The sequence below is a fragment of the Chionomys nivalis genome, chromosome 20 (genome assembly GCF_950005125.1).
Source record: "Chionomys nivalis chromosome 20, mChiNiv1.1, whole genome shotgun sequence".
NCBI lineage: Eukaryota > Metazoa > Chordata > Mammalia > Rodentia > Cricetidae > Chionomys > Chionomys nivalis.
In genome coordinates, this window is record NC_080105.1 from 38720159 (window position 1) to 38743423 (window position 23265).

Genomic DNA, 23265 nt, shown 5'->3' on the forward strand with positions numbered 1-23265 from the left:
CCTGCTGGAAGGAAGCGGCCTCAGGACGTGGTGTGTATGTGTGTGTGTGTGTGTGTGTGTGTGTGTTAAGTTGGCCGATTTCAGATTTGAGTCTCAAAGTCATCACACCGTGCATTCGTTGTCGCTCTGCTTGTTCTTGCCACCTTTAACCCAGGGCACCCAGAGTCACCTAAGGCTTCTTACTACCGCCCGGAGGGGCCGAGGTCCCTACTCAGGTGCAGCAGGTTTGTGTCCACAGTACTGCGGGTGCGCAGACGCCCACCATAATAGGCCTGGGGACTGGCCGTGACTACAGGAGGTGTCAACCGGGCAGGCCGCCCGGCAAACTACGGGCTTTGTTCAGTCACGAGCCATGCCCTCCTTGTCAGAGAAGCCAATTAGATCCCCGCTGGGGATCATCTGATCTCTCGTCCCATTCCAGGAGGGGCTCAGAAAGGGCGGGACCGGTGGGCCCGCACCCGGGAACTGGGCGGCCAGCCGCGCGTCGGGAGGCCGGGCTCGGCAGCCAAGGCCCGCCCCGCTCGGCCTCGCCAGGCCCCGCCCCGCATGCCCAAACCCCGCCCCCCCGGGGGCTCCCCGGGCGCGCGCCGCCCCGCCATGTCCGCGCGCCACGCCCCCCTGCTCGCCAGCCGCGTGCGGAGCCGCGCGCCCCGGAGGTTCCCGGACCGTGGCGGCGGGCGGCGGTGGCGGAGCAGCCCTGCGCGGGCCATGTCTTCTCCGGCCGTGGCGAGGGCGTCCCCGGGCGGGAATCGGGAGGCGGCCGGAGGACCGCGGAGCCGGAACGGGCCGTGGGAAGTGGGCGGCGGCGAGCGGCTGGAGCGCGCGGGCGCGGAGCCGGGACGCTGGGAGCTGCTGCTCCGCCGGGGCGAGCTGCTGGCGCTGGGCGGCCACCTGAAGGGAGCGCTGGAGGCGTTCGCGGCCGCGCTCCGCCGCGGGGCCCCAGCCAGGCCCGAGCGCCTCGGGTCGCTAGTGGACTGCTTGGTGTTCAGCTACCGGCTCCGCCACGGGCTGCGCTGGAGCGCGACTCCCGCGGCGGGCGCGGCCGGGCTGCTCAGCTGCCTGGGCTGCCGAGGCTTCCTGAGCGAGCCGGTGACCGTGCCGTGCGGCCACAGCTACTGCCGCCGTTGCCTGCGAAGGGAACTGCGCGCCCGCTGCCGCCTGTGCCGGGACCGCCTGCCGCCCGCCGCCGCCGCCGAGGGGACCCCGCGGCCGCCGCCCCTGGCCGCCGCCATCGCCGACTTCCGAACCAGCGTCGTGCTCAACCACCTGGCGGAGAAGTGGTTCCCGGGCCAGCGCGAACGCGCGCGGGCGGCCGGCCGCCTTGGGGAGCTGCTCCATCAAGGGCGCTACCGAGAGGCCCTGGCCGCCGCCTGCGACGCCCTGCGAGCAGGTGACGCGGGGCTGCGGTGCGGGGCCGGGCGAGCGGGAATCGCGGGTGTGGGAGGGGGCGGCGCCCCGGGGTGCTTCGGTCACGGTGGGGATCGCCTGGGAGCCGCAAGTGACGCGGCGCGGGGAGGGGCGCGGACGCGAGTTTCTTTCGTGCGCGCGCGCCGAGTGGGGACCCGGGCCGCGGAGCCTGGGCGCGGGGTGGACGGGTGGGTGGGGGCCGCGGGCTTCCAGCTGCGCGGTGTCCGGGAACCCCAGCCGGGGTGGGGCAATCATCGCCCGGACGAGGCGGGGCTCGGGGGTACCGCGTTTACCTTGGTCTTACACTAAAGTCACTGGGGCTATTGGAAGCCGCGGGAGGGCAGAATTGCATAAGCTGGGTGGGGGGGCGTTGTGTAACGGGTGACGTTTGGTGGGCGTGGCAGGAGCTCGACGCGGGCACCGGCACCCAGAGGCCCAGAGGAGGCCGGGCTCGGAGTTGGTGGCCGGAGTTGGTGGCCGGCTGCCCCCGAGGTGGTCAGTTAACTCTTACCTGAACGCGCCTGCACGATCGCTTGCTCCTGGAACCGCCACCTGCCTATCTCAGATCCAGCTTCCATAGACTCTGGGTGTGCTCCCACGTACCCCTGGTGTTGGTGGAGAGGTAGCCTCCCATCAGGAGTTTGCCTTACTCACAAGTAGACCTGTGAAGGGAAGCTTTGTCAGTCTTTTGTTTATATTTTCGTCTCCAAGAAGCAGTAGCTTTGTCCTGTCTCCTGTTTAACGTTTTTCTTAAGATGTTTTTAGGCTGCGAAAAAGGGTCATGCAAACTTAGTAAAACCAAGAGTTCCCCTTTAGATATTTGAATTCGGTTATTCTCTACGGGACCGGGGTCGGGGGGTGGGGGTGGGGAGCGGTTTCGAAGACTTACCTCCTGGGTATTTTACATCAGGGGACCTTATCTAGAAAAGCACCCAGAGATAAACATCCAGAGTGGGCACCCCTTGTGGGGGTCGTGTCAGTACAGACATCTAGTAGCCCTTCCAAGGATGCTGTTAAACAGCTCCTATACTCACAGCCCCCTACATGAAAGACGATCAAGCCTAAATGTTAACAGTGTCATCGTTGGTCACCTGCTGTTGGGCATGCTTTGTGTCTGTTCCCCGATAGGAGAAATTACTTATGGGAATAGTCACCAGGAAATCAGTGACACTGGAAATAGGAACTGATTTTAGGTTTTAGGTAAGTTATAAACCTTGTAACAGAAAATATAATTTTGTGAGTCTTTTAGTCCTATGGAGCAGGTGACAGTAGCTTCAGTCATACCCCTGAAGCACAAATGGGGCACGGTTTCATTTTCTTCCAGTATCTTCATGAGGAGTAGGTGCTAATAAACTAGAATGATAAACCAAGAACAAAAGAAAGCTTTGAAAACTACAATTCTGGTGGGGATGACTAGCCAGCTGGGTGAATAAAGTCGAGTGGGGAAGCTGGTCTCACCTGTTCCAATCGCCAGTAACAGGCTGTGGTCTGACCTTAATGAGGAAGCAGAACTAGGACAGGTGACTTGTCCACAGTCACCTTGGTGGTGGGTCTGTGCAGCCTATACAAGCCACCACCCATCTATAGTTCCTCTAAAAGAAATTTTAATGTATATTTCCAGTGAAGGTTTTTTGTTATCTGTATGTAATTGAGAATGAAACTTGAAGCAGTATTTGCCTGTAGCATCTGAGGTAGTTATTTGATCTGATTTAAGTTAATTCAGGTCCTATTATGGGAGAATAGTAAGTACATTTCCTAAGTAGGGACTAACTTAACATCCTGTGCCCAGTATTGATTCTAGGGCTTAGACTAGGATGCTGTCTTTAATAGAAAAAGCTGTGAATGCCGAACTCTTGTTCCCAAATTTCACAGACTGCATGTAAGATTGCCCACAAGCTATGTAACCACACTTTTGCAGGACTAGAACTCAGGTCTCTTGCCTTTTGCTTTCTTAGCTTATTACCTTATTATTTTTTTCTTATTTGTAGGCTTGTCAAAAATCAGTAATTCTACACCGGCATATGTATCTCAATAGTACTAAGGAGAATAGTAACTTGTATCTTTTGAATTCTTTGTGTGAGATAAAGGGAAAACAGACAAAATGTATTATAGTTGGTAGATGGCAAATTTGTAGGTTTCATAATTTATGGGCATTAATAAGAGTAGGCGTATAGCTCGGGGTAGCTGCTTGCCTGGCATGTGGAATACGCTGCTGTGCATTCCTGGCCTGCAAAACAAACAGCCCACCACAGTTTGTCAGAGTTGACTTTTTTGGAGTTGGTTAGGTAGCTAAGTAAACATTTGAAGTGCATTTATAATTGTCCAACTGTAGTTATTAATGGTGCTGTCAACATTGATAATAAAAAATCCCTTGCTGTAATTTTTCATGTTTCTTAAAATGACACAAATACTATTAGGAAAAAAAAATCCAGTCTGCGGTTGGCCCACACACTACCAAACTTCTCCCCGTCGACAGAAAAAGAAAGCTTGGAAACCCTTGCCAAAATCAGAAGTCCCATTGAGATTACATAAGGTTCTGTTGCATTGAAATATATTTAGATAACATTTAATCCATTGATCTTTTGGTATTAACTCTCAGATGTTTCATAACTTTCTTCTTAGTATTCAGGGAGCTTATGTAAAAGTCTTTCCTGCACTGAATCTTTATACCCAAGTCTTTTGAACTGATCCCACTTGGAGCACTGCTGCCTTTTTATACTGGGTTTTTACACTGGCCTCCTCCCTGTCCTGTGTTCCCCACTCTCCAAATGAAAGTAACAGAGCAGTGTAATGGACGATTTGAACTGGCTTTTAAAAAAAGTGTGTGTATGTGTGTGCTCGCGCGCGCACGCTTTTATTTAGCTTGTTTAAGGAAAGGGGACTTTTTGAGCTTTTTGATGTTTTCATCCATTTACTTTATTACATGTGCACACATGGATGCCGTGGTGTGCATGTGGAAGTCAGAGGACAACTTGTGGGACTCGCCTCTCTTCTTCCATGCTGAACCTGGGACTGGCTGGCAGCAAGTGCCTTAACAAGATGAGCTGTCTCACCTGCCCAGACTTCTGTCTTTAGTATTAATTATATAGTTCCTGAGTGTCGGTAGCTTTATCTGCATAAGTGGGTCCTACAGAGAACCTTCCGAAGGACGGTGAGGCCTCTGAAGGTAAAGAAGTTTTATGGCTGGCGACCAAGTTCTGCATGCTGGAAGCAGGCTACCTGACAGAGTCCCCATACAGCCTCCACATACTGTGTGACCTGGGTGTGTGGCCTGACCTCTCTGTGCTCTGGTTTCCTTGTCTAAAGCATGAGCCGCTGTGAGAATTACCTGAGTGGAAACATGTGAAGAGCTTCAAAAAGTGCCGCAGACGAAATTCCCAGAAGGCCACAGACAGTTTGACAACATGACTGCTTTGTTATGGTTGGGTGAACCAGCTGAAACTGAAACCTAAGCCTGAGGTTTCAAGCTCAGTTCCAGTTTCTATATACATTATTACCAAGGAAAGGTTAGATCCTGATTGTAGATTGTATGTGTCAGTTAGTAGCAGCTGCGCTATCAGTTTGAGGGGAAGATACTACAGAGTTTCAGTTATAAAAAGATTGGTCAAATCAAATACATTCTGAGTATGTTTAAAGAGAATGTAAAGGGGTTTTGCAGTCTTGACAATTCAGCTAGTTTAAAATGTATTTATATCCTCACCGCACAAAGAACCTACTACAGTCAGATATGTGCATCTCATAACTCACAGAATATCTTCATTTCCATCATCGTAGCTGAACCCCACAAAATCCATGCCACTGGGAAGGCAAGCATCTAGCTAACGGGCTGGGGAACCAGAGCCCGAGTTTTAGATGACTTATAGTCAAGTAAGAACTGAACAGAAAGGAGGTGACTTGACTCTGAAAATGGAGTAGATTAAAGCATTGGCATATAAGGAATATTAACTCTTCCTGTTGTTCATTCAACAAGTGTTGACTGAGCGTCTTTGATGTGTCAGGAACATATACTATATGTTTTAGGTTCTGCAAATAAGGTAAAGAACAAAATAAAGCCCCTGTCATTATTGTTTTTTTTAATTGTAGCAAAATAATATGTATTCAAAATATTCAAAAAATTGAACTTATTAATTATTAAATTCTAATGAACTGATACTCCAGTAATTTAGTTAATGGAGGGCTTGAAAGGTCTTTACAGTGTAGTGTCACTAAAAAGCCTGATTATAGTAGCAGTCTTTTTGTTGAAGAAGATGGAAAAACCTGGTCCTATAAATATCTTTGGAGTGTCCTGTTTTAAATAGTACTTTCCATATTTTGCCTGTCTTTTATTCATGAAATAATGCAGAGTATACCAAAATGTTGTTGCCTTGGATTGATAGTTATTTGTACCGTAACTTTTTGTCAAAATTGTTTCTATTTCATTTAAAATAGCATTATTTTAGAGATTGGTTATTTTTTAAATTGTCTATGTGTGTTTGTGCACGCACACGGAGGCATGTATCTGTTATATGCATCGATGTGTACCAGTGCCTGCAGAAGAGATGTCAGGTGCTCTAGAACTGGAGCTACCGGCAATTATGAGCTGCCCGGTATGGGTGCTGGGACTCGAACCTGGATCCTCTGCAAAAGCAGCAAGTGCGCTTCTTAACTGCTGAGCCGTCTCTCCGTCCTCCTCAAGTAACGTTTCAGATAACATTGTATAACTCTATCCCATTTATTTTATTGCGAGGTATTTTCAGAATTGGAATTGAGTTGTCGCAGATTAATTCCCTCAGAGCACTCAAATATGCGAGCAGAGCATTCTTTAACTCGTCTTTTCCCCGACTCTCACGGGACAGCTGCAGGTTCAGTCTACATTACTGATCCCTAGAGACGTTTCTCATCTAGTCCAGGATTTATGTGGGTGAATGACAGGGTGGAACATCCTTTTCTAAAACACGCGTGGAGATTACTGCTTGAGTACTTGTGTGCCAGACCCATCTAGGATATTTTTCTTTCCTTCATATGTTATTTTATTCAGATTTTAAGATATGATTTGAGTTTTGGGGATTTTGTTTTGAGACAGGCTTTCTCTGTGTAACAGCCCCAGCTGTCCTCGAACTCACATTGTACACTATGCTGACCTTGAACTCCCAGAGATCCTCCTGCCTCTGCCTCCTGAGTGCTGCCCCCACCATGGCCTTCAGTGTAACTATTTTATAGAAAAGCACTTTCTAGGTGGGGAAACGCAGAATCCAACAGATAAGCTGTCTGAAGGCAATCTGACCCCTCATCTTGGGATCCACACATCAGTTGGGATCTTTCTCCTCTGACTACTCAAAGAGTGGTAGAAAAGTTTATATTTTTTGTTAATCATTGGCTATTTTGATAGTTTGATATATAAATAAGAAAGAGAAATATTAAGGCCATCAATGAGGACATGTTGTGCATACATAGAATGTAGAAACTTAATGGTGGGTGTCCTGTATCATATACGGGTGTGTCTTTAGCCTGTTTCATTGTATTTTGTGTACATGCCTAAGTGGAATAGCCTACACAGCTAGGTGATATTTAAATTCTGCTGGATCGCCATCAGAATGCAGATCTCTTTTTTATTAAAATGTCCAATTTAATGTGGCATAAGATGTTGAGGGTAGGGCATTATCTTCCCATTATATGACTTCATGAATCTTTACCTCAAAATAAATATGATTGGTAAAACTGACTCAGAGTTTTATCTGACTGTGCTTAACACTTTGTTCTCCTTGAAAAATAATCTCAACACTAGTTTAATCCACAGGTGAAAATGTATAGATAGGGATGGCCAGTGGGCCCAGCTGTGATTTATTGAAAAATTTCAGAAATCTTAGGACAAACTAGCATGCTTAGATTTTGAACTGTGTGTTTAATTAGAGTTTTAAAAATCATTGAAACCTTTTATAGACTATATACTTTGGAGGTAAATAGTTTGATCTATTTAGGGATAGATGTAACCAGTAAGTTTTCTCAAAATGCTAATAAAATGAATCACTGCTAAGCATATTTTCTGATTACCAGAATGTGCATAACCTTTCTAACTTGAATGTTTTCTCTCAAGCACTCCGAAATGATACATTCACAAGAGATTTCTGTCTGTATGATAGATAATATATTTAAAATACTTATTCCATAATACAGCTAATCTGTACAATTCACCCATCCCAAGCCATTTGAAATTGTTGAGAATTGTGGCACTTTCTATAAAACCCGCAGATGGGGCTGGGAAAATGAATCCATATGTACTGTGCTTGCTGCACAAGGATAGAGGCCTGAGTTCTGTGCCCGGCTCCCGTGGAGAAAGCTGAGCAGATTAGTTTATACCTGTAGTCCCAAGGCTGGGGAGGAAGAAGGAAACTCCTTAGTTTCCTTAGCCAGTCTAGCTGATTTGGTGAGCTCCAGGTTCAGTGAGAGATTGTTAAAACTCAGACATGTGGATGGATGGGTTGGTGGGGGCAAAGGGTGGATGGTTGGGTGGATGGATGGGTATATGAGTGGATGGTTGGTGGATGGTTGATGGATGGGTGGGTAGGTGGATGGATGGGTGGATGATGGGTGGATGGTTGATGGATGGGTGGATGGTTGATGGGTGGTTGGCTAGATGAACAGATGATGGGTGGATGGATGGATGGATGGATGGATGGATGGAGAGATTTCAGTATTGAGAGGTTATCGGTATAATCAAACTGGAACCACAGTTTTCATTTCTGTATGAAACTAGATGTGGGTTTTAAAATTTGTATAAAGAAACGTGGCAATTTGTAAAGCTATTCTTTATAGATTTTCAAAATAATTCAGACCAATTTAGTCACGGGGGCTGAAATGGCCATTTAATAACATTGCTGGTTTTGACACACACCCTGAGGTGGCAGGCACTCTCTGTCTTTACTAGTTTCTATATATGGTTTTCATCGTCATGACTCCTGTCTTCATTGAAGAAACCCTCTCTGCCTCCATATAGACTCATGCTTATTATAATACATGATCGGGTTACAGCTGACTTGCCTATCTCCTAGGAAGGGTGAGAATTCTCCCTGGCCGTGCTGCGACGGTGGTATATTTGGCAGTGCTGTGATGGAGGTATATTTGGCACCATGGGGAATTTGAAGACTGATTAACCTGAAAACCATGTGACTGAGCTGGTGGTGAGAATCCTGGCCGGTGCACAATTGGATTCCCAAATTCCTACCATGTGACTGCTTAGAATCCTTCATCCATTTCCTGGAGGAGAGAATAGCTGAGTTATGGGTGATGATGGAGACATGTGATCCTTAGCCCATCAGTGCTGCTGGAACAGCTGGATCAGGAGCTTGTCTGTCACTAGTTTCCTGGTTGCCCAGAGTACCACCTGTCCCCACTGCCGCCTCCACCCCAGCTTGCTCTCCTTTCTTGGGATGAAGGTTGCAGCAATGCACCTCAGTTTTGTTTTTTGATGGTTATTTAGAGGTGATGTGGAGTGAAATGATAGTGTGTGTGTGTTTTGAGGTAGTTTCTTTCTGTATCATGTAGGCTAACCTTGAACTCATTTAGTATAGGCTGACCTCAAGTTCCCCATCCTGCCTCAAGCTCCCCACATGCTGAAGTTAATAACATGCACTGCCCTTCCCAGCTTAATTCCTAATTTTCTTTATTTTTCAATTTCTCAGTATGCATTTTAGAACTTTTTCAGTATGGCAAAAAAAAAAAAAATCTTTAAGATGGGTTAAAGAAACAACTATAAGATTCCTGCTAATGTTGTGGGTCCCTGAAGACAGACACAACGATGTGGAACCATGGCTAGAGAACTCCTTCAGCCCATGTCATGCGTGGGCAGCTCGCTTAGTTTCTTTAGCTGTGCAGCAGAGTTTAGCTGTCTGATGACGACAGTACCAAGTGCAAGAGGAAATGAGAACTCGACCGAGGAGTTCAGATGGGTCGGGTTTTAATGTTTCCCGTAGAGCTGGATCCACAGAGTAAAAGTGATGGAGAGGGCACTTATCTCCAGATGGAGCCGCTTTCAAATGCTGTGCGCATACAGTGGAGGACCGCAAACAGTGTAGCACGCTACGTCTTCCACGCATCAGTCCTGTGCTAATTTCTCATTACTAGCAGCGTAGAGGTAAATGGCAAGATCGCTGGGTTGAGAATCTTGAGTCTGTCATTCCCAGCCTGGGCAAGCGGTATTACAAGTAGGGTCTCATGTGTGCTGGGTAAGTCCTACAGCACCAAGCTTTGCCCCCAGCCCTCTCCAATTTTACCAAGGCAGGCCTTGAATTTGAGATCCCTGTGGTTGTTTCCCTAGTAGCCGATATTACAGGCCTGAGACCCAGGTCCAGTCTCCTAAAAGTGCATTTCAGTGGTGGTGCGATGTCTCGCTAGGTGCAGTGCAAGCGTGAGGGCTTGAGTTGGAATCTCTAGTAGAAGACTCACGTAGAAATGGATGCAGCACCGTGTGTCTGTAATCCTAGCATTTCTATAGTGGGAACAAGAGAAACCCTCTCTTTAGGAAGAAGCTGAGAACTTGATGTTTGAGCTTGTCCTCTGACCTTCCCCTGGGTGCTGTGATACGTATACACCTGTTCTAATGCACACAATTTTCTTTTTAAGTTTTAAAAGCTCAGTCATAGGTAATGAAGTAAAGGATATTTGTCATTTGCCCCAGATGACAGCGAGTAGGGGCCAATCCTAATGGTATTCTGTAGCAAGGCAGACTCCAGTGGGAAGCATCGTGGGAGGAGGTTAGAGCTGAGTCATGTTGGATGGATAGGTCATTTGAAGAAGAGGGCTCCGTAAGGGATAGAATGATGAGGAAGGAAGACTGAGCAAAGGGAGGAGTCAGGACAGAATGTCATCCACAGAGCAGTCCTCGCTAGTTGGAAATTGAAATGGGGGAGGGGTGATAATAGGAAGAAAGGCCCCAAGAGGCAGGGCCCTGGGCAACACCTCTGTCTTGTGGGTGGTGAAGACAGGGTGAAGCCAGTGGCAGGAGAAAGCTGGCTTTTGTAGTAACCCTGAAGAGAGTCTAGAAGCCTAACTTAGGTCTACAGGCAGAACTGGAAGAGAGAAGAGAGACTTGGCAACGCTGAGGATAGCTTTGATTTGGGGAGTCGGCATCAGCTGTATCACTAATAGAACAGTGAGAGTACTTCTTGATGGTGAGCAAGCTGATTTGAGGATAGCTGTAGCAGGTGGACGGAAATAGGATTGTGAAGTTAGGCTGGGAATGTAAGACTGGGGGCACAGACCCTAGAGGTAGATAATGGCAAAGACTAGCTCCGCGCCTGGTCCTGGTGGCAGGAAGCAGCTAGGTTATGTCAGAGTTCAAGACCACCACACCTTTTTATTTATTTTTGGCCAGGTCTCACTATGTAGCCCTAGAATTTAGCAGGTAGACCAGGCTAGCCTCTAATTCAGGGTCTTCCAAACTCCCAAATGTTGAGGCGACAGGTGTGTGACACCACGCCAGGCTGTAAGAGCCACAGCAGTTGTCCACAGTGTGGTTAGCCTGAACTGTGCCATCCCAATGCCTCAGTGTTGAACACAGTGTATACATAGCATGCCAGGCATGTGCTCGGTGCCGTGGGCCCTGCAGTAGTGGACTAATGTGCCTCCGTGATGTCACAGGTGATAAAGCCCTTTGTTTACTCCAGTGTGTTCAAGCACAGAGAGCAGGTGCTTCATCATGGTTGACTTTCACACTTGGGTTGATGGCACAGCCAGTGAAGATTGCTATTTTTGGTTGGCTTTCTTGAAAGTTTATCTGGAGAGTGAAGATTCTGTGTGTTTGAGTATACAAAGGGCCTGAAGTGGTGTGCTTGGCTCCCTTGTAGAATTGAGTATGGGACGTAAGCAAGTGGGCTGGGTGGCTTCATGGTGGTGGCAAGCTAGGGCTGACTTCACTATATATGACTCCAACCAGAACCATGTCTGGCTGTAAAGAGGCTAGCTTATACCCCTCTACCCCACCGCCGTGTTCCAGTAGTATCTACCATTTGGACCCCATGTGCAAAAACCTTCACCAGCTTCCCCAAACTGCCAGCAGCTGGAGACCAAGTGCTCACAGGAGCAGGAGGAAGCCGCTTCACATTCCAGTCCTAGCAGGTGGATGGGAAGATCTGAGTGTGCACCATGTGCCAAGCATGTGATAACTTGCTGAAAACATGTGCAAGTAGAAGGAGCCCACCAAGGGGTCCAAAGACAGAGTAGGCTGTGCATCCGCTGTGAACCCCTCTACATAGGTCTCTGCCCACTGAGACAGCTGGAAGCCCCTGAGCTGTGATGAACACCCCACTTCCTGGATGCTGAGACTTTGCTACTCGCTCTCTGGCAGTGATGGCCACACAGTCTGTTACCCAGTTAGTGCTGCTGGTGAGCTTCCTCTTTAGGTTGTAAGGTGCCCAGAGGCAGGTGGAGTGTAACGGACGGAGCTTGAGCACTCACAGATTCAAACTGTGTGCTAGGACCTTTCTAGTTCTTGGTTGATTAATCACTGGGCTTGTTAAATTTCTGCACAATTTTGTTCAGAGATCTGTTTTAAGTTAATTGCTCTAAGAAGAAACATGGAATTTTTGTCATGTCTTTTTCAAAGTACTTTTCTCAGGTCTTTCAGAATTGCATGCCCTAAGTTTGGATCATAGTCGCCCTTTCTTCCAACTCCTCCCAGATTCCCTTCTCCTCCCTCTTTTGTGTCCTTTTTCCTTCTTCCACCCACCAAACGCCATTGTATGGCGCATGGAGTCATGGGTGTGTGACCTTACACTGGAACATGGTTGACCTACCCATTGGCAGCAGTCTTAAAGAAAATGGGCTCTTGTCTGCCAGCAGCCAGCAGTTGCCAAGCTCATCCTCTGCTGGGGAGGGACTTCATGGCCACCTCCTCTCTCCGTGCTGGCTTTGCTCTGTCTTGAAGATATGTGGGGCTTGTGCATGCTGTCACCACCACTGTGAGCTCATATGCGCAGCTACCATGTCTTATTATTTAGGAAGTATTTCTCATGAAATATTAATTCAAAGTGTTTCACTGATGTAGAATTGAGGGAACAATATCATTCCAGTTCTCAAGCCTGCTGCAGAAACTTAAAAGTGCCTAATTAGTTGTTAAAGTGGGGGCTATCTGTAGAAAACATTGACTTAAAAACTAGAGTAAACCAGGAGCAGGTTTTATTAAATGTATTTTTGGAGGCATTAAGAGACATTGTGTCCTTTTTGCAACAAATGATTTATTTTATTAACATAAGGTTTTGAAAGCTCAACATGAATAGGTTTTTTGTTTTTTTTTTTTTTGGTTTTTCGAGACAGGGTTTCTCTGTAGCTTTGGTGCCCGTCCCGGAACTAGCTCTTGTAGACCAGGCTGGCCTCGAAGTCCCAGAGATCTGCCTGCCTCTGCCTCCCGAGTGCTGGGATTAAAGGCGTGCGCCACCACCGCCCGGCCAACATGAATAGTTTTAAAAGAAGGCTCAGCTGAACCTCATCAATAATTTACTAAATTTTTGCTTAGATTTCAGCTGACAGTTTGTCTGCCTGTAGTACTTAATTACAGTGTTAGAAGAGGACAGCTAAGTGGCTGATTGGGTAAGTTTGGTTTCCGAGGCACACGCAAAGAGGACAGTGAAGGAAACGGGGGTGACTTCCAGGAGCTCTTGAAACTGGATGTGTGTATTTAGGTACGAGTCTTCTGTGGCTGGGAATGAAAGATTTGACCACAACATAATTCTTTCAGTCCATTCCCTTTAGAATCAGGACACTTACACCCTCATAAGGCAAACCTTGGTCACTTCCCCATGCCTGTGGAACTTTCGTCTGAAGTGTTTTGTTTGTTTGTTTTTATAAACAGTAATTTACAAATTAAAATTTCGGGGGTGAGGAATATAATTCTATTTTCATTTATAAAGTCTCAAAAAAGGCAAGTTTTCTAAACAGGCAAAACATGACTTGAAAATCTTTAGAGGGTCCTTTTTTGGGGGGAAAGTAGGTTTCTTTCTTTCCTTTTTGATTTTTCAAGACAAGATTTCCTTATGTAAAATCCCTGGCTATCTTGGATTCACTTTGTAGAACAGGCTGGCCTTGAACTCACAGATATCCGCGTGCCTCTGCCTTCCAAGTGCTGGGATTAAAGATGTGCCAGCTAATGGAAGTCTTCATACAAGTAATTTTTGTTCCCAAAGACATTTTCAGTATTCCTAATTATAATTCTCACCACTAAAGTAATCTTACGATAAGAGTTCTGTTCAATTTTTGACATAAGAAGTGTGTTGCAAGAATGCTATACTTGGTTTATAAACTTTAATTTTGTAGTTATTGGCTTGGGAATCACAAATCATTTCTTTTTTTTTTCTTTTTATTGAGCTCTACATATTTCTCTGCTGCCTTCCCTGCTTCTCCCTTCCCCTTCAACCCTCTCCTAAGGTCTCCATGCTTCCAATTTACTCAGGAGATCTTGTCTTTTTCTACTTCTTATGTAGATTATGTATGTCTTTCTTAGGGTCCTCATTGTTGTGTAGGTTCTCTGGGATTGTGACTTGTAGGCTGTTTTTCTTTGCTTTATGTTTAAAAACCACTTATGAGCGAGTACATGTGATAATTGTCTTTCTGGGTCTGGGTTACCTCACTCAAAATGATGTTTTCTAGCTCCATCCATTTGCCTGCAAAATTCAAGATACCGTTTTTGTTTTTGTTTTTTTCTGCTGTGTAGTACTCCATTGTATAAATGTACCACATTTTCCTTATCCATTCTTCAGTTGAGGGGCATTTAGGTTGTTTCCAGGTTCTGGCTATGACAAACAATGCTGCTATGAACATAGTTGAGCACATGTCCTTGTGGCACGATTGAGCATCCTTTGTATATATACCCAAAAGTGGTATTCCTGGGCCTTGAGGAAGATTGTTTCCTAATTTTCTGAGAAATCGCCACACTGACATCCAAAGAGGCTGTACCAGCTTGCATTCCCACCAGCAATGCAGGAGTGTTCCCTTTACCCGACATCCTCTCCAGCATAAGTTGTCATCAGCGTTTTTGATCTTGGCCATTCTTATAATAATATTTTGAGGATTAGCATAGTAATCTTTCTAAAATAACCAGATCCTTGTGAACTGTTTCTTTCAGAGCCTAGCGACCTGACTCTCAAGATCTACAGAGCAGAGTCCTATGCTGGCCTCCAGGAGTTCAAAGCGGCCATCGAGGATCTAAACGCGGTTCTCTTTCAGCTTCCCAACTGGCCCGAGGTAAAGTGACTTCACATCTGCATGGGTTTCAAAGTGCAGCTCTGAGGGACTTCAGTTAGAGCGACGAGTCTTAACACAATGTGTGGTTGGCCTCAGATGGAATACATAGCTTGGAGCTAAGTCAATGATGTGTTTGCCAAACAAGCTTAAAGGCCTGAGTTCAAGCCTCAGTACCCATATGTAAAACCAGGTGTCTTGGCACAGGTTAATAATCCAAGTGCCAGGGAGGCAGAGCCCTGGGGCTCACAAGGTGGCACCTGAAGGGTGCCATTGGTTGACCTTTGGCCTCTGTGCATACCTGCCTACACAAGACCACATATACAAAAAAGAAAATCATTTTTGAAAAGAAATATATAGCCTCCTAAAAATTTAGTTAAGTATGTTAAGCCAATTTTCTTATCAGGAAAAAAAAAAATAATTGTTAAAAAAACAAAACAAAAACAAAAAGTCCAAAACCTTTCTTTCTCAAATAAATTACAAGTGATTCATGACATAGAAAAATATTATATATATTTTTAAATAAAAATTTCAACTTGCTGTATTGTAAAATGGATTCAAGCTTGACTCCCCGAAAGAGTTTGTGATGGAAAGAGCATGGTCCTTGAAGCTGGGAGATGCTGTGAGGTAATAGGGTTGCAGTGGGGTGACTGGACAGTGAATTTATACCAGCTGGCCGTGCCTGGGTGGATTTTAGAAGGACCGAGTATAAGATGTGATTCATTTACCATTCTCCTGATTTGCTCTCCTGGTCATTGGCACAAGACAAATAGTGTTAAGACTTGAAAAGGAACAATCTCTCTGGTATTTTCATTGAAACAGTGTAATAAGAAGTATAGTTTTCATACTGGAGAGATGGCTCAGTGATTAAGAGCACTGGCAACTCTTCCAGAGGACCTGGATTTAATTCCCAACATCCATGTGGCAGCTCAGAATTTTCTGTAACTTCAGTTCTGGCTTCCATAGGCACCAGACATGTGTCTGCTACACACACATACTGTAAGCCGAATTCCATATGCATAAAATAACCCAAAATTATTTTTTGAAAAAAAGTGTGATTTTCTTCACCAATTGAAATGATAGCTAAGAATGGATATGAACAGTATTTAGCTCCTTTAAAACGCTGTTTAGTTCTCATGATCCTGTGGCTCATAAGATCACTTCCCTCTGACCACATAAGATGTTTCCAAGCTGCCTGCTGTGGAAGAACCCGCACACTGAATCTTTGCAGAATTCATGTGGTTTCTAGGATTCACCTATTGTAATAGGACTTGAATTCATATAATGGAGAAAAGTAAGACAACAAGGATTCTGATGAATCTGTGTCTATAAGTACTTTCTTAAGACAGACTTAAAGAGAAAGATACATTTCTGTAGTTTCCAGCACCCATGGAAGGCAGTTCACACCACCTGTTAACTCTAGTTTTTGGGGATTCAGATGCCCTCTTCTGGCCTCCTCGAGCACCTGTGTACACACACACACACACACACACACACACACACACACGCACACTCACGCATGCACATATAAGATGACTACGTCTTTACATCAGTAATGTCTCAAGTGAAGATGTATCTGTTCTTGAGAGACACTAACTGCTATGAACATTGGTTTATTCACTTTGAGGCCTCAGTTTCCCCACTAGCATTTCTTCGGAGTAGCACATAGGCTTTCCCATGCTTTGTCCTTCTCAGTTGCAGAATCCACATGTCTGAGAATCCTTAGTTTGTTTCCTAGGTGATTTTGGCCAAGAGTTCCATGCATAAAGTTTGGTGTGTGTGTGTGCTTTGTTGAAGGTCTACTTCAGGAAGGGGAAGGTTCTGCAGGACGCGGGGTTCCTGGGTGATGCTTTACAGCTCTTCCTGCAGTGCTTAGCCCTTGATGAAGACTTTGCACCCGCAAAGCTACAAGTAGAAAAGGTAATGCGGTATGCTTGCCAATCATCTGTCGCCTAAGCCAGGCTAACACCCACAAAGCTCCTTATAAAACAGGGAGACAAGGGATGCAGGGAGGAATTTTATCTGAGGAGCAGTGGGACAAGCATGGTTTTATCTTCAGGTACTGAGTTCTTAATGAAATCAATGAATTTCATTCACAGATATTTCAGTGTAGTAGCTTACCTTACTAATACAGATGCTTCCAAATGTAGGTTCAACATCCCTAATTTGAAATCAAACACCTGAAGCTTTGGGGATGGAATGCCGTGCCTTGTGTGAAAAAGTTGGCATGTGACTGATTAGTCACAGTCCAAACACAAAGCACAAGAGACCTGAAAACATGACACAGTTACCGCCAACGCGTACAAGGTGCTGATGGACAAGTTTTGTATTTAGACTTGTGTCCCATCCCCAAGCTATCTCTCCGTAAATACTCCAGAATTGTCTGGTCAGAACCAAGCTGATAGTCCCTGTTGGGAGGTGTTTCCATTCTCCCCCACTCAGGAATCTCAGGACCTGCCTGTGCCTTTCACTCAGGCCTTTTTCCTCCCATGGTTGACGGTCGTGTTGCCCCGTCAGCTTGTTCTGCCTTGTTTATCTCAGCGCTCCGCACATTCTGCATAGACTGTCCTGTAAAGGTTGACATGGCTGTTATTTTAGTAGACAGTGGGGACTGGAAGGAGTGAAGAGTGAGAGACAAGAGTTCCGTGATCAAATGACTTCAGAGGGAAGACCGGATCAAACCAAGTTAGACAGACGATGTCATCAGAAAAAAGGCAAAAAAAAAAAAAAAAAAAGAGCTCTAGTTGAACTGACACAGCATATGAGAAGAGAGGGTCTTTGGAAAATTCTTTGAGAAAATCCTCTGATTTAGAGTCTAGCCATGTGACCTCAGTGCTCACAAAACATGCCACATCACTGTCCTTTGTGGTGTTAAGAGTGTGGCCTTTCGTAAGGATCCCCTGGGTCTATGTCAACTACAAGGTACCCTGAGCCCCATCTCACAGAATCAGCACCCCCGGAACTGGGGAAATAAATTTAACAGGCTGGTTTGGAGAGCTTTGTGCGCCCTGAACTAGGAACTGGGGAAATAGTTTAACAGGCCAGTTTGGAGAGCTTTGTGTGCCCTGAACTAGGAGAATTTTGAGATTTTTTTTTTTCGATCCTCTCCTTCCTTAAGAATCCAGCAGCGAGGTGTGCACATACCTTCTAGCCCAGCATCTTAGCAAACCTTGTCCTCTGACCCCGTGTCTGTTGCCATTAGCTCTTCGTGAGACTACAGACACTTAGGGAGCTTGAACCTTGCACCTTCCATGCTGGTGGGCATCCTCCTCGTTGACAATGATAGTCTATAAACCGTGGAGTACTGTGCATACAAAGTAGGTAATGTCCAGTTCAGTGAGAGTTTAGGAGCGAACAAGGAGTATGACCCCTGTCCAGGCTTTTCCCAGCATCCCAGAGCCGTCAGTCCCCACCTCATGCTCCCAAGGAAACTGCCATTGGGATTTCTGTCCCCGCAGGAGAACTCTGTTTATTCTAGAATTTTGTGTGAGGCATGCGATATATACTCTGGGTTTCCATTTGCTTACATACTCTATTTTTTGTTTTTGACCCACGTGTCCCATTACATGAACACACCACAGTTTGTGGTTTTCAGTTGGTAGCGGTCTTCATTTGCTTTGTTTCCGTGGTACTCTTTTGGAGGTGGTGGCGGTCGCAGTGTTTGTTTTACTGTTGTTTCAAAGCATTTCATTGCAAATACCTGGGAGAGGAGTTGCTGAGTTCTAGGGTAGAGATGTGTTTAGTGTTTTCTTTTTTTCTAATTAGAGGAACTATAAATGTGTATGTGTATAGATTTTTTTTTAATGTTTTAGTTTTTCAGGATTAGGGCTCACACTGAGAGTGTGAGAGTGTCACGTGCTGAGACATACCTTGGTTTGAGAAACTTTAAAATGTTTATTTTTCCCCCGATTACTAAAAATAATGCCTGCTGCTGCAAACACCTTCCAGAATTTGAATAGGTAATTATGTTGTCTTTCTTCACCAGACAGTATATGTCTTCTGTTATACTTTTATATTATTTCTTACAGATTTTGTGTGACTTGTTGTCGCCTGACAACTTAAAGGAAGACCTGAAGGAGTCTTCCTGGAGTTCCCTACCGTGTAGTAAAAACAAACCTTTTGGTTTTCCTTCAGTAGTGGAAGAGCCTCACTCTCCTGGTGAGCTCAGCCTGAAGCAGGTAAGGGGTGGACAAGGTAACCGTCTGCTCTGTACCCCCAGCCTCCTTACAGCTAAGATCCCGCTTTCTCATGGTCAAGCATTAAGACCTGCTTAAGTGTGTGTTGCCTATCTAGTTATAGTTACAGGATCTTGTCTGCAGCTGTTGACTTATACTAAAGCTTGGTATGTAAAATGTTTTGTCTTTGACGACCATTTTAGGTCACTTAACTGTCAGAGAGTGGACAGTGTTTTAGAAGATGCAGGCGGCTGTAAATATTTTATTCTCGTCTTGGAGCATCTGTCTCCGTTAGCACCACTGCCTTCCACCTCACTGTGACATCAGCAGCTTGATGTCTAAGGCCGTGTAAACACTGACAGAAGTCATTCCCCTGCCCAGTATTAGAGCTAAAAAGTTTTATTAAATGAGTTAAGATCTCGCTTCCATGTTTCTTCTGGGCAAGAAGAATAAAGGGCGAAGAAGAGAGTTACCTTTGTTTATTGTGTTCTGTAGGCGGAAGAACTGCCAGAGGATGCCCCAGAGCCTGTCAAAGGGAGTTTAAATCGTGCTCGGTCAGCACAAGCCATCAATACCGCAGCAGTGCCTGCCAGAGAAGATGGTTTAAAGCGCGTGTCCTCGGAACCTTTACTGTCCGCTCAGGGAAGAGGTGTCCTGCTGAAAAGGAAGTTGTCTCTCTTAGAGCAGGATATGCTTATTAATGAAGATGGGAGGAACAAGCTGAAGAAGCAAGGTGGTAAGGCTTCCTCTCTGCCCTCCTCCCCGTAAGGTACTGATTCAGGATGGCCGTTGAACCTTTTCCCTAAGTAGTAAAACCCTGTCTGTTTCTTTGAATAGAATCTCCCAGTGAAGACTGTGTGTTTTCGTTAACTTATGGTGACATCCCAGAAGAATTAATAGATGTCTCAGATTTTGAATGTTCTCTCTGTATGAGGTAAGTGTATCACATTTTTTTAAGATGACTGTATTGATAGAAATATCATATAGCTAAAAGTAATGTTGGGTAAGATAAAGTCGTGATACTGGTTAAAGATCAGAAGGTAGAATTTTACTCCTAGGTTTAGCTTTTTACACCTTTGAGGAAAGAGATCTCTGAATCTCAGATTTCCAAGTGTGGACAGTGAGGCAGTGTTTGCACAGCCTATACCTCAGTGTAGGGTGAACCTGGTTGGTCAACTAGGAAAAGAATGTGGGAAATTGTAATGTACTGAGATTTGAGTAAGAATACAAATTATATATTTTATGTAGTGTCCTTCTCATAGTAACCATCAAGTCCTCTTAAAATAGCATGGAATAAGATTTCCATTATATAAATATTTATGATTCTGACCATTAGAATCATTTGAAAGGACTTCTCTCATTTCCATGAATTATGATAGACTCGCGGGTTCACAGCCCTTCCAAGCCTGGGACTGGCCATACTAAGCTGAGCATAAGCATCTGTAAGCTCCTCTGCAGGTCTTTTCATTCTGAAGCTCAGTTTCCTTATCCAAGGATGACACCAGATGATTTCTAAAGTATATACAAATCTGGGAAAGCCAGAGGGTTATCTTTTATGAAATAATTATAGAATAAATACAGTTTTTCTGTACTGAGAGTCATATCTGATATTACATTCTGGTCCTTCCTCAGTCATTTTTATTATGTTTTCCTTTTGTGAAGCAGGATCTCACTGTGTAGCCTTGCTGGCTTTGAACTCATGATTGCTCTACCTCATCTTCTAGAGTGCTAGGTTAAAATATTGGGATTAGGCTCAGAGGTTAAGTAAGAGCACTGCTCTTTCAGAGGTCCTGAGTTCAATTCCCAGTACCCACATGGTGACTCACAACCATCTTTAATGAGATTTGGGCCTTTTTCAGGCAAACAGGCATACAGGTCGGAGGGAGAACACTGTATATTAAATAAATAAATAAATCCTTAAAAAAAAAAGATTGGGCTTAAATACCTGCTCCTCCATGCCAAGCTAAGTCCTTCTTTCCCTAAATTTTGAAGTTACTATGCAAAATGAGTTCATCATGACATCTTCATACTTGTGTCTGTACAGTTTGCTCAGAATGTCCTTTTTTTAGTTTATTTTATGAAGCAAGATTTTTATCAAACTATGAAGGATCATTTTTAATGAGTCTGTATAAAAATCTGATGACCATCAATGGCATACTTTATTATTTTATTTTTTTGAACTATCTTTGACATCTGCATTTACTTTGAGTTTGCTTTCAAGGCTCAGTTTGGATTGGCCACACTCAAGTGTTCGGTGGCCACTGGTGTCCATCTAGTGGTCGCTGCAATAGTCAGCACAGTTCTAGGCCTCTGGAGCATGCTTCTGTTGATGACGATTTGTCAGAAGTTAAGGAGAGCACAGTATACTTAGCATTGCCCTCTTCCTCCTCCCCTGCCCCCTAGCTTGGCCTCCCATCTCCTCTAAGTAGAGATGTGTGTTGTGGTCCATTATTAACAGATGCTTTTCCAATGTGAAGGCTTATGGCGTGAAAGCTAACTTGTACTTTTTTTCGATTTCAGGTTGTTTTTTGAGCCAGTAACAACCCCTTGTGGACATTCATTCTGTAAGAATTGTCTTGAGCGCTGTTTAGACCACACGCCATATTGTCCCCTCTGCAAAGAGAGCTTAAAAGAGGTTCGTGTGCGTTTGTATCTGTTTATTGGCCTTAATTTGGTTTCTGTTCAGCCACGAAAAGTGATTTTATTTTCAAAGTGACACGTGCATTATACATTCTGTCTGACCAAGTACACACTGCTTATTACCCATTGTACTAACTGGTTTTGGGTGTCTGTTTGGCACAAGCTAGAGTCATCAGAGAGGAAGGAGCCTCAGTTGAGGAAATGCCTCAACTGAAATGACATCCAGCTATAAGGCCTTTTCTCATTTAGTGATCAATGGGGAAGGCCCCAGCCCATGTTGGGTCATTCCATCCCTGGGCTGCTGGTCCTGGGTTCTGTAAGAGAGTAGACTGTGCAAGCCATAGGGAGCAAGCCAGTAAGCAGATCCTCTTCATGGCTTCTGCATCAGCTCCTGTCTCCAGGATCTTGCCCTGTTTGAGTTCCTGTCCTGACTTCCTTCAGTATGAACAGCAATGTGGAAGTTTAAGCCAAATAAATCCTTGCCTCCCCTACTTGGTTTATGGTCATGGTGTTTGGTCACAGCAATGGAAACCCTGGCTAGGATATCCATGTTGTTTAGGAAAAGAGAAATTGAGAGTTGGGAAGAGACTAAAGGATAAGCCCGTTCAGTTGCCTGGTCAGGGGAAGGTTCAGTTTTAATGATGACATTATTAGGGGAAATTCTGCTGGCCTGCATCTCACCCAGACTGGGGGCCTGTTCCAGAGCCCTTATCACCTTTAGCAACTGACCTGTACAGCCTTCTGCGTGTAGAAATGGTCCAGCTTTCCTATCCAGTTTGGTGGCCGCTGGCCACATATGGCTACTTAACTGGTGGTTCGGGTGGCTGAGGGTTGAGTGGTAGTGATTAGTTGATTAGTAGCTTCTAATCCCAGCACTTGTGTAGCTGAGGCAGGAGAACCTCAAGTTCGAGGCCAGCCTGTATTACACAGTGAGACCTTATCTCACAGAAGCAAGCAAGCAGCACTGCCAACAACAACAGCGATGCAGAGACTTCATCTTTGAAAGCAGACAAAACAGGAATTGTTTTGAGTTTCTGAAATAAGACAAGTGCATTGTTTTCTTCATCCACATCTTCCTTTTACTTAGAAATTGGCGTGTGTTGTGGGAGATGGCAGGGACCAGGCTGGCTGCTGCCAATAAAACTCCTAGCAGGGCAGTTTCTACACAGGAGCTTGGTTCCAGCTGTGTCTCCAGTCTAACGCACTGGAGCAGAGGCCCAGGTAGGGCTCCCCTCACTGATTAAATGCAGTCAGAGTCGAGTGTGTCAGTTCACACCAGAGGCTTTGATCTCCGTTAAACTCTTACCTGCTTTATACGGTAGACAAGCATCTGCTGGAGTGTGAAGTAATTCTGTCTTTCAGTATCTAGCGGACAGGAGGTACTGTGTCACACAGCTGTTGGAAGAGTTAATAGTGAAGTATCTTCCGGACGAGCTGTCTGAGAGGAAGAAAATCTATGATGAAGAAACGGCCGAGCTCTCACAGTAAGTGTCTTACTAAATTAGCTGAGATTATGAAAACAGCGAGAGCGCCCTTCCTGAGTGAGCACAGTCAGTCTTGCGCAGAGGTGTATCATAACCAACTATTGATCAGGGTTCCTGCCCTGAGTAGATGGGATGGAGGAAGTGCGATCAGGAGAGGCCAGGTGTTGTGCGGAGTCACTGATGCAGCTCTGGACTGAAGCAATGTTGGAGGTAATGGAGGGATTTCCTGCCCTGACAGCAGGCAGTGGAGTAGGGTAGAGGTGAACTAGGTAAGGCAGATGGGAACTGGTTTCCCTCATTCCAGAGCAGGAGGAACATCTGCCCACGTTAGCAGGCATGTTAACAGGCTA

At 45.4% G+C, this 23265-nt stretch overlaps 1 protein-coding gene across 2 annotated transcripts in view; it reads left to right on the forward strand.

Annotated features, from left to right (window-relative positions):
* The first annotated feature begins 629 nt into the window (after positions 1 to 629).
* The window catches only part of Lonrf1 (LON peptidase N-terminal domain and ring finger 1), a 35980-nt gene continuing 13344 nt past the window's right edge, over positions 630 to 23265 (forward strand). Inside the window, exons 1-8 of one of the 2 annotated variants that reach the window (XM_057752611.1) lie at positions 630 to 1390; positions 14501 to 14619; positions 16414 to 16536; positions 18645 to 18794; positions 19287 to 19527; positions 19629 to 19725; positions 21312 to 21426; positions 22794 to 22915. In XM_057752611.1, coding sequence (XP_057608594.1) covers positions 709 to 1390; positions 14501 to 14619; positions 16414 to 16536; positions 18645 to 18794; positions 19287 to 19527; positions 19629 to 19725; positions 21312 to 21426; positions 22794 to 22915 — 1649 coding nt within the window. In that variant the 5' untranslated portion in view covers positions 630 to 708. The remainder of the gene's footprint in view (positions 1391 to 14500; positions 14620 to 16413; positions 16537 to 18644; positions 18795 to 19286; positions 19528 to 19628; positions 19726 to 21311; positions 21427 to 22793; positions 22916 to 23265) is intronic. The other variant, XM_057752612.1, reaches the window with a different exon arrangement.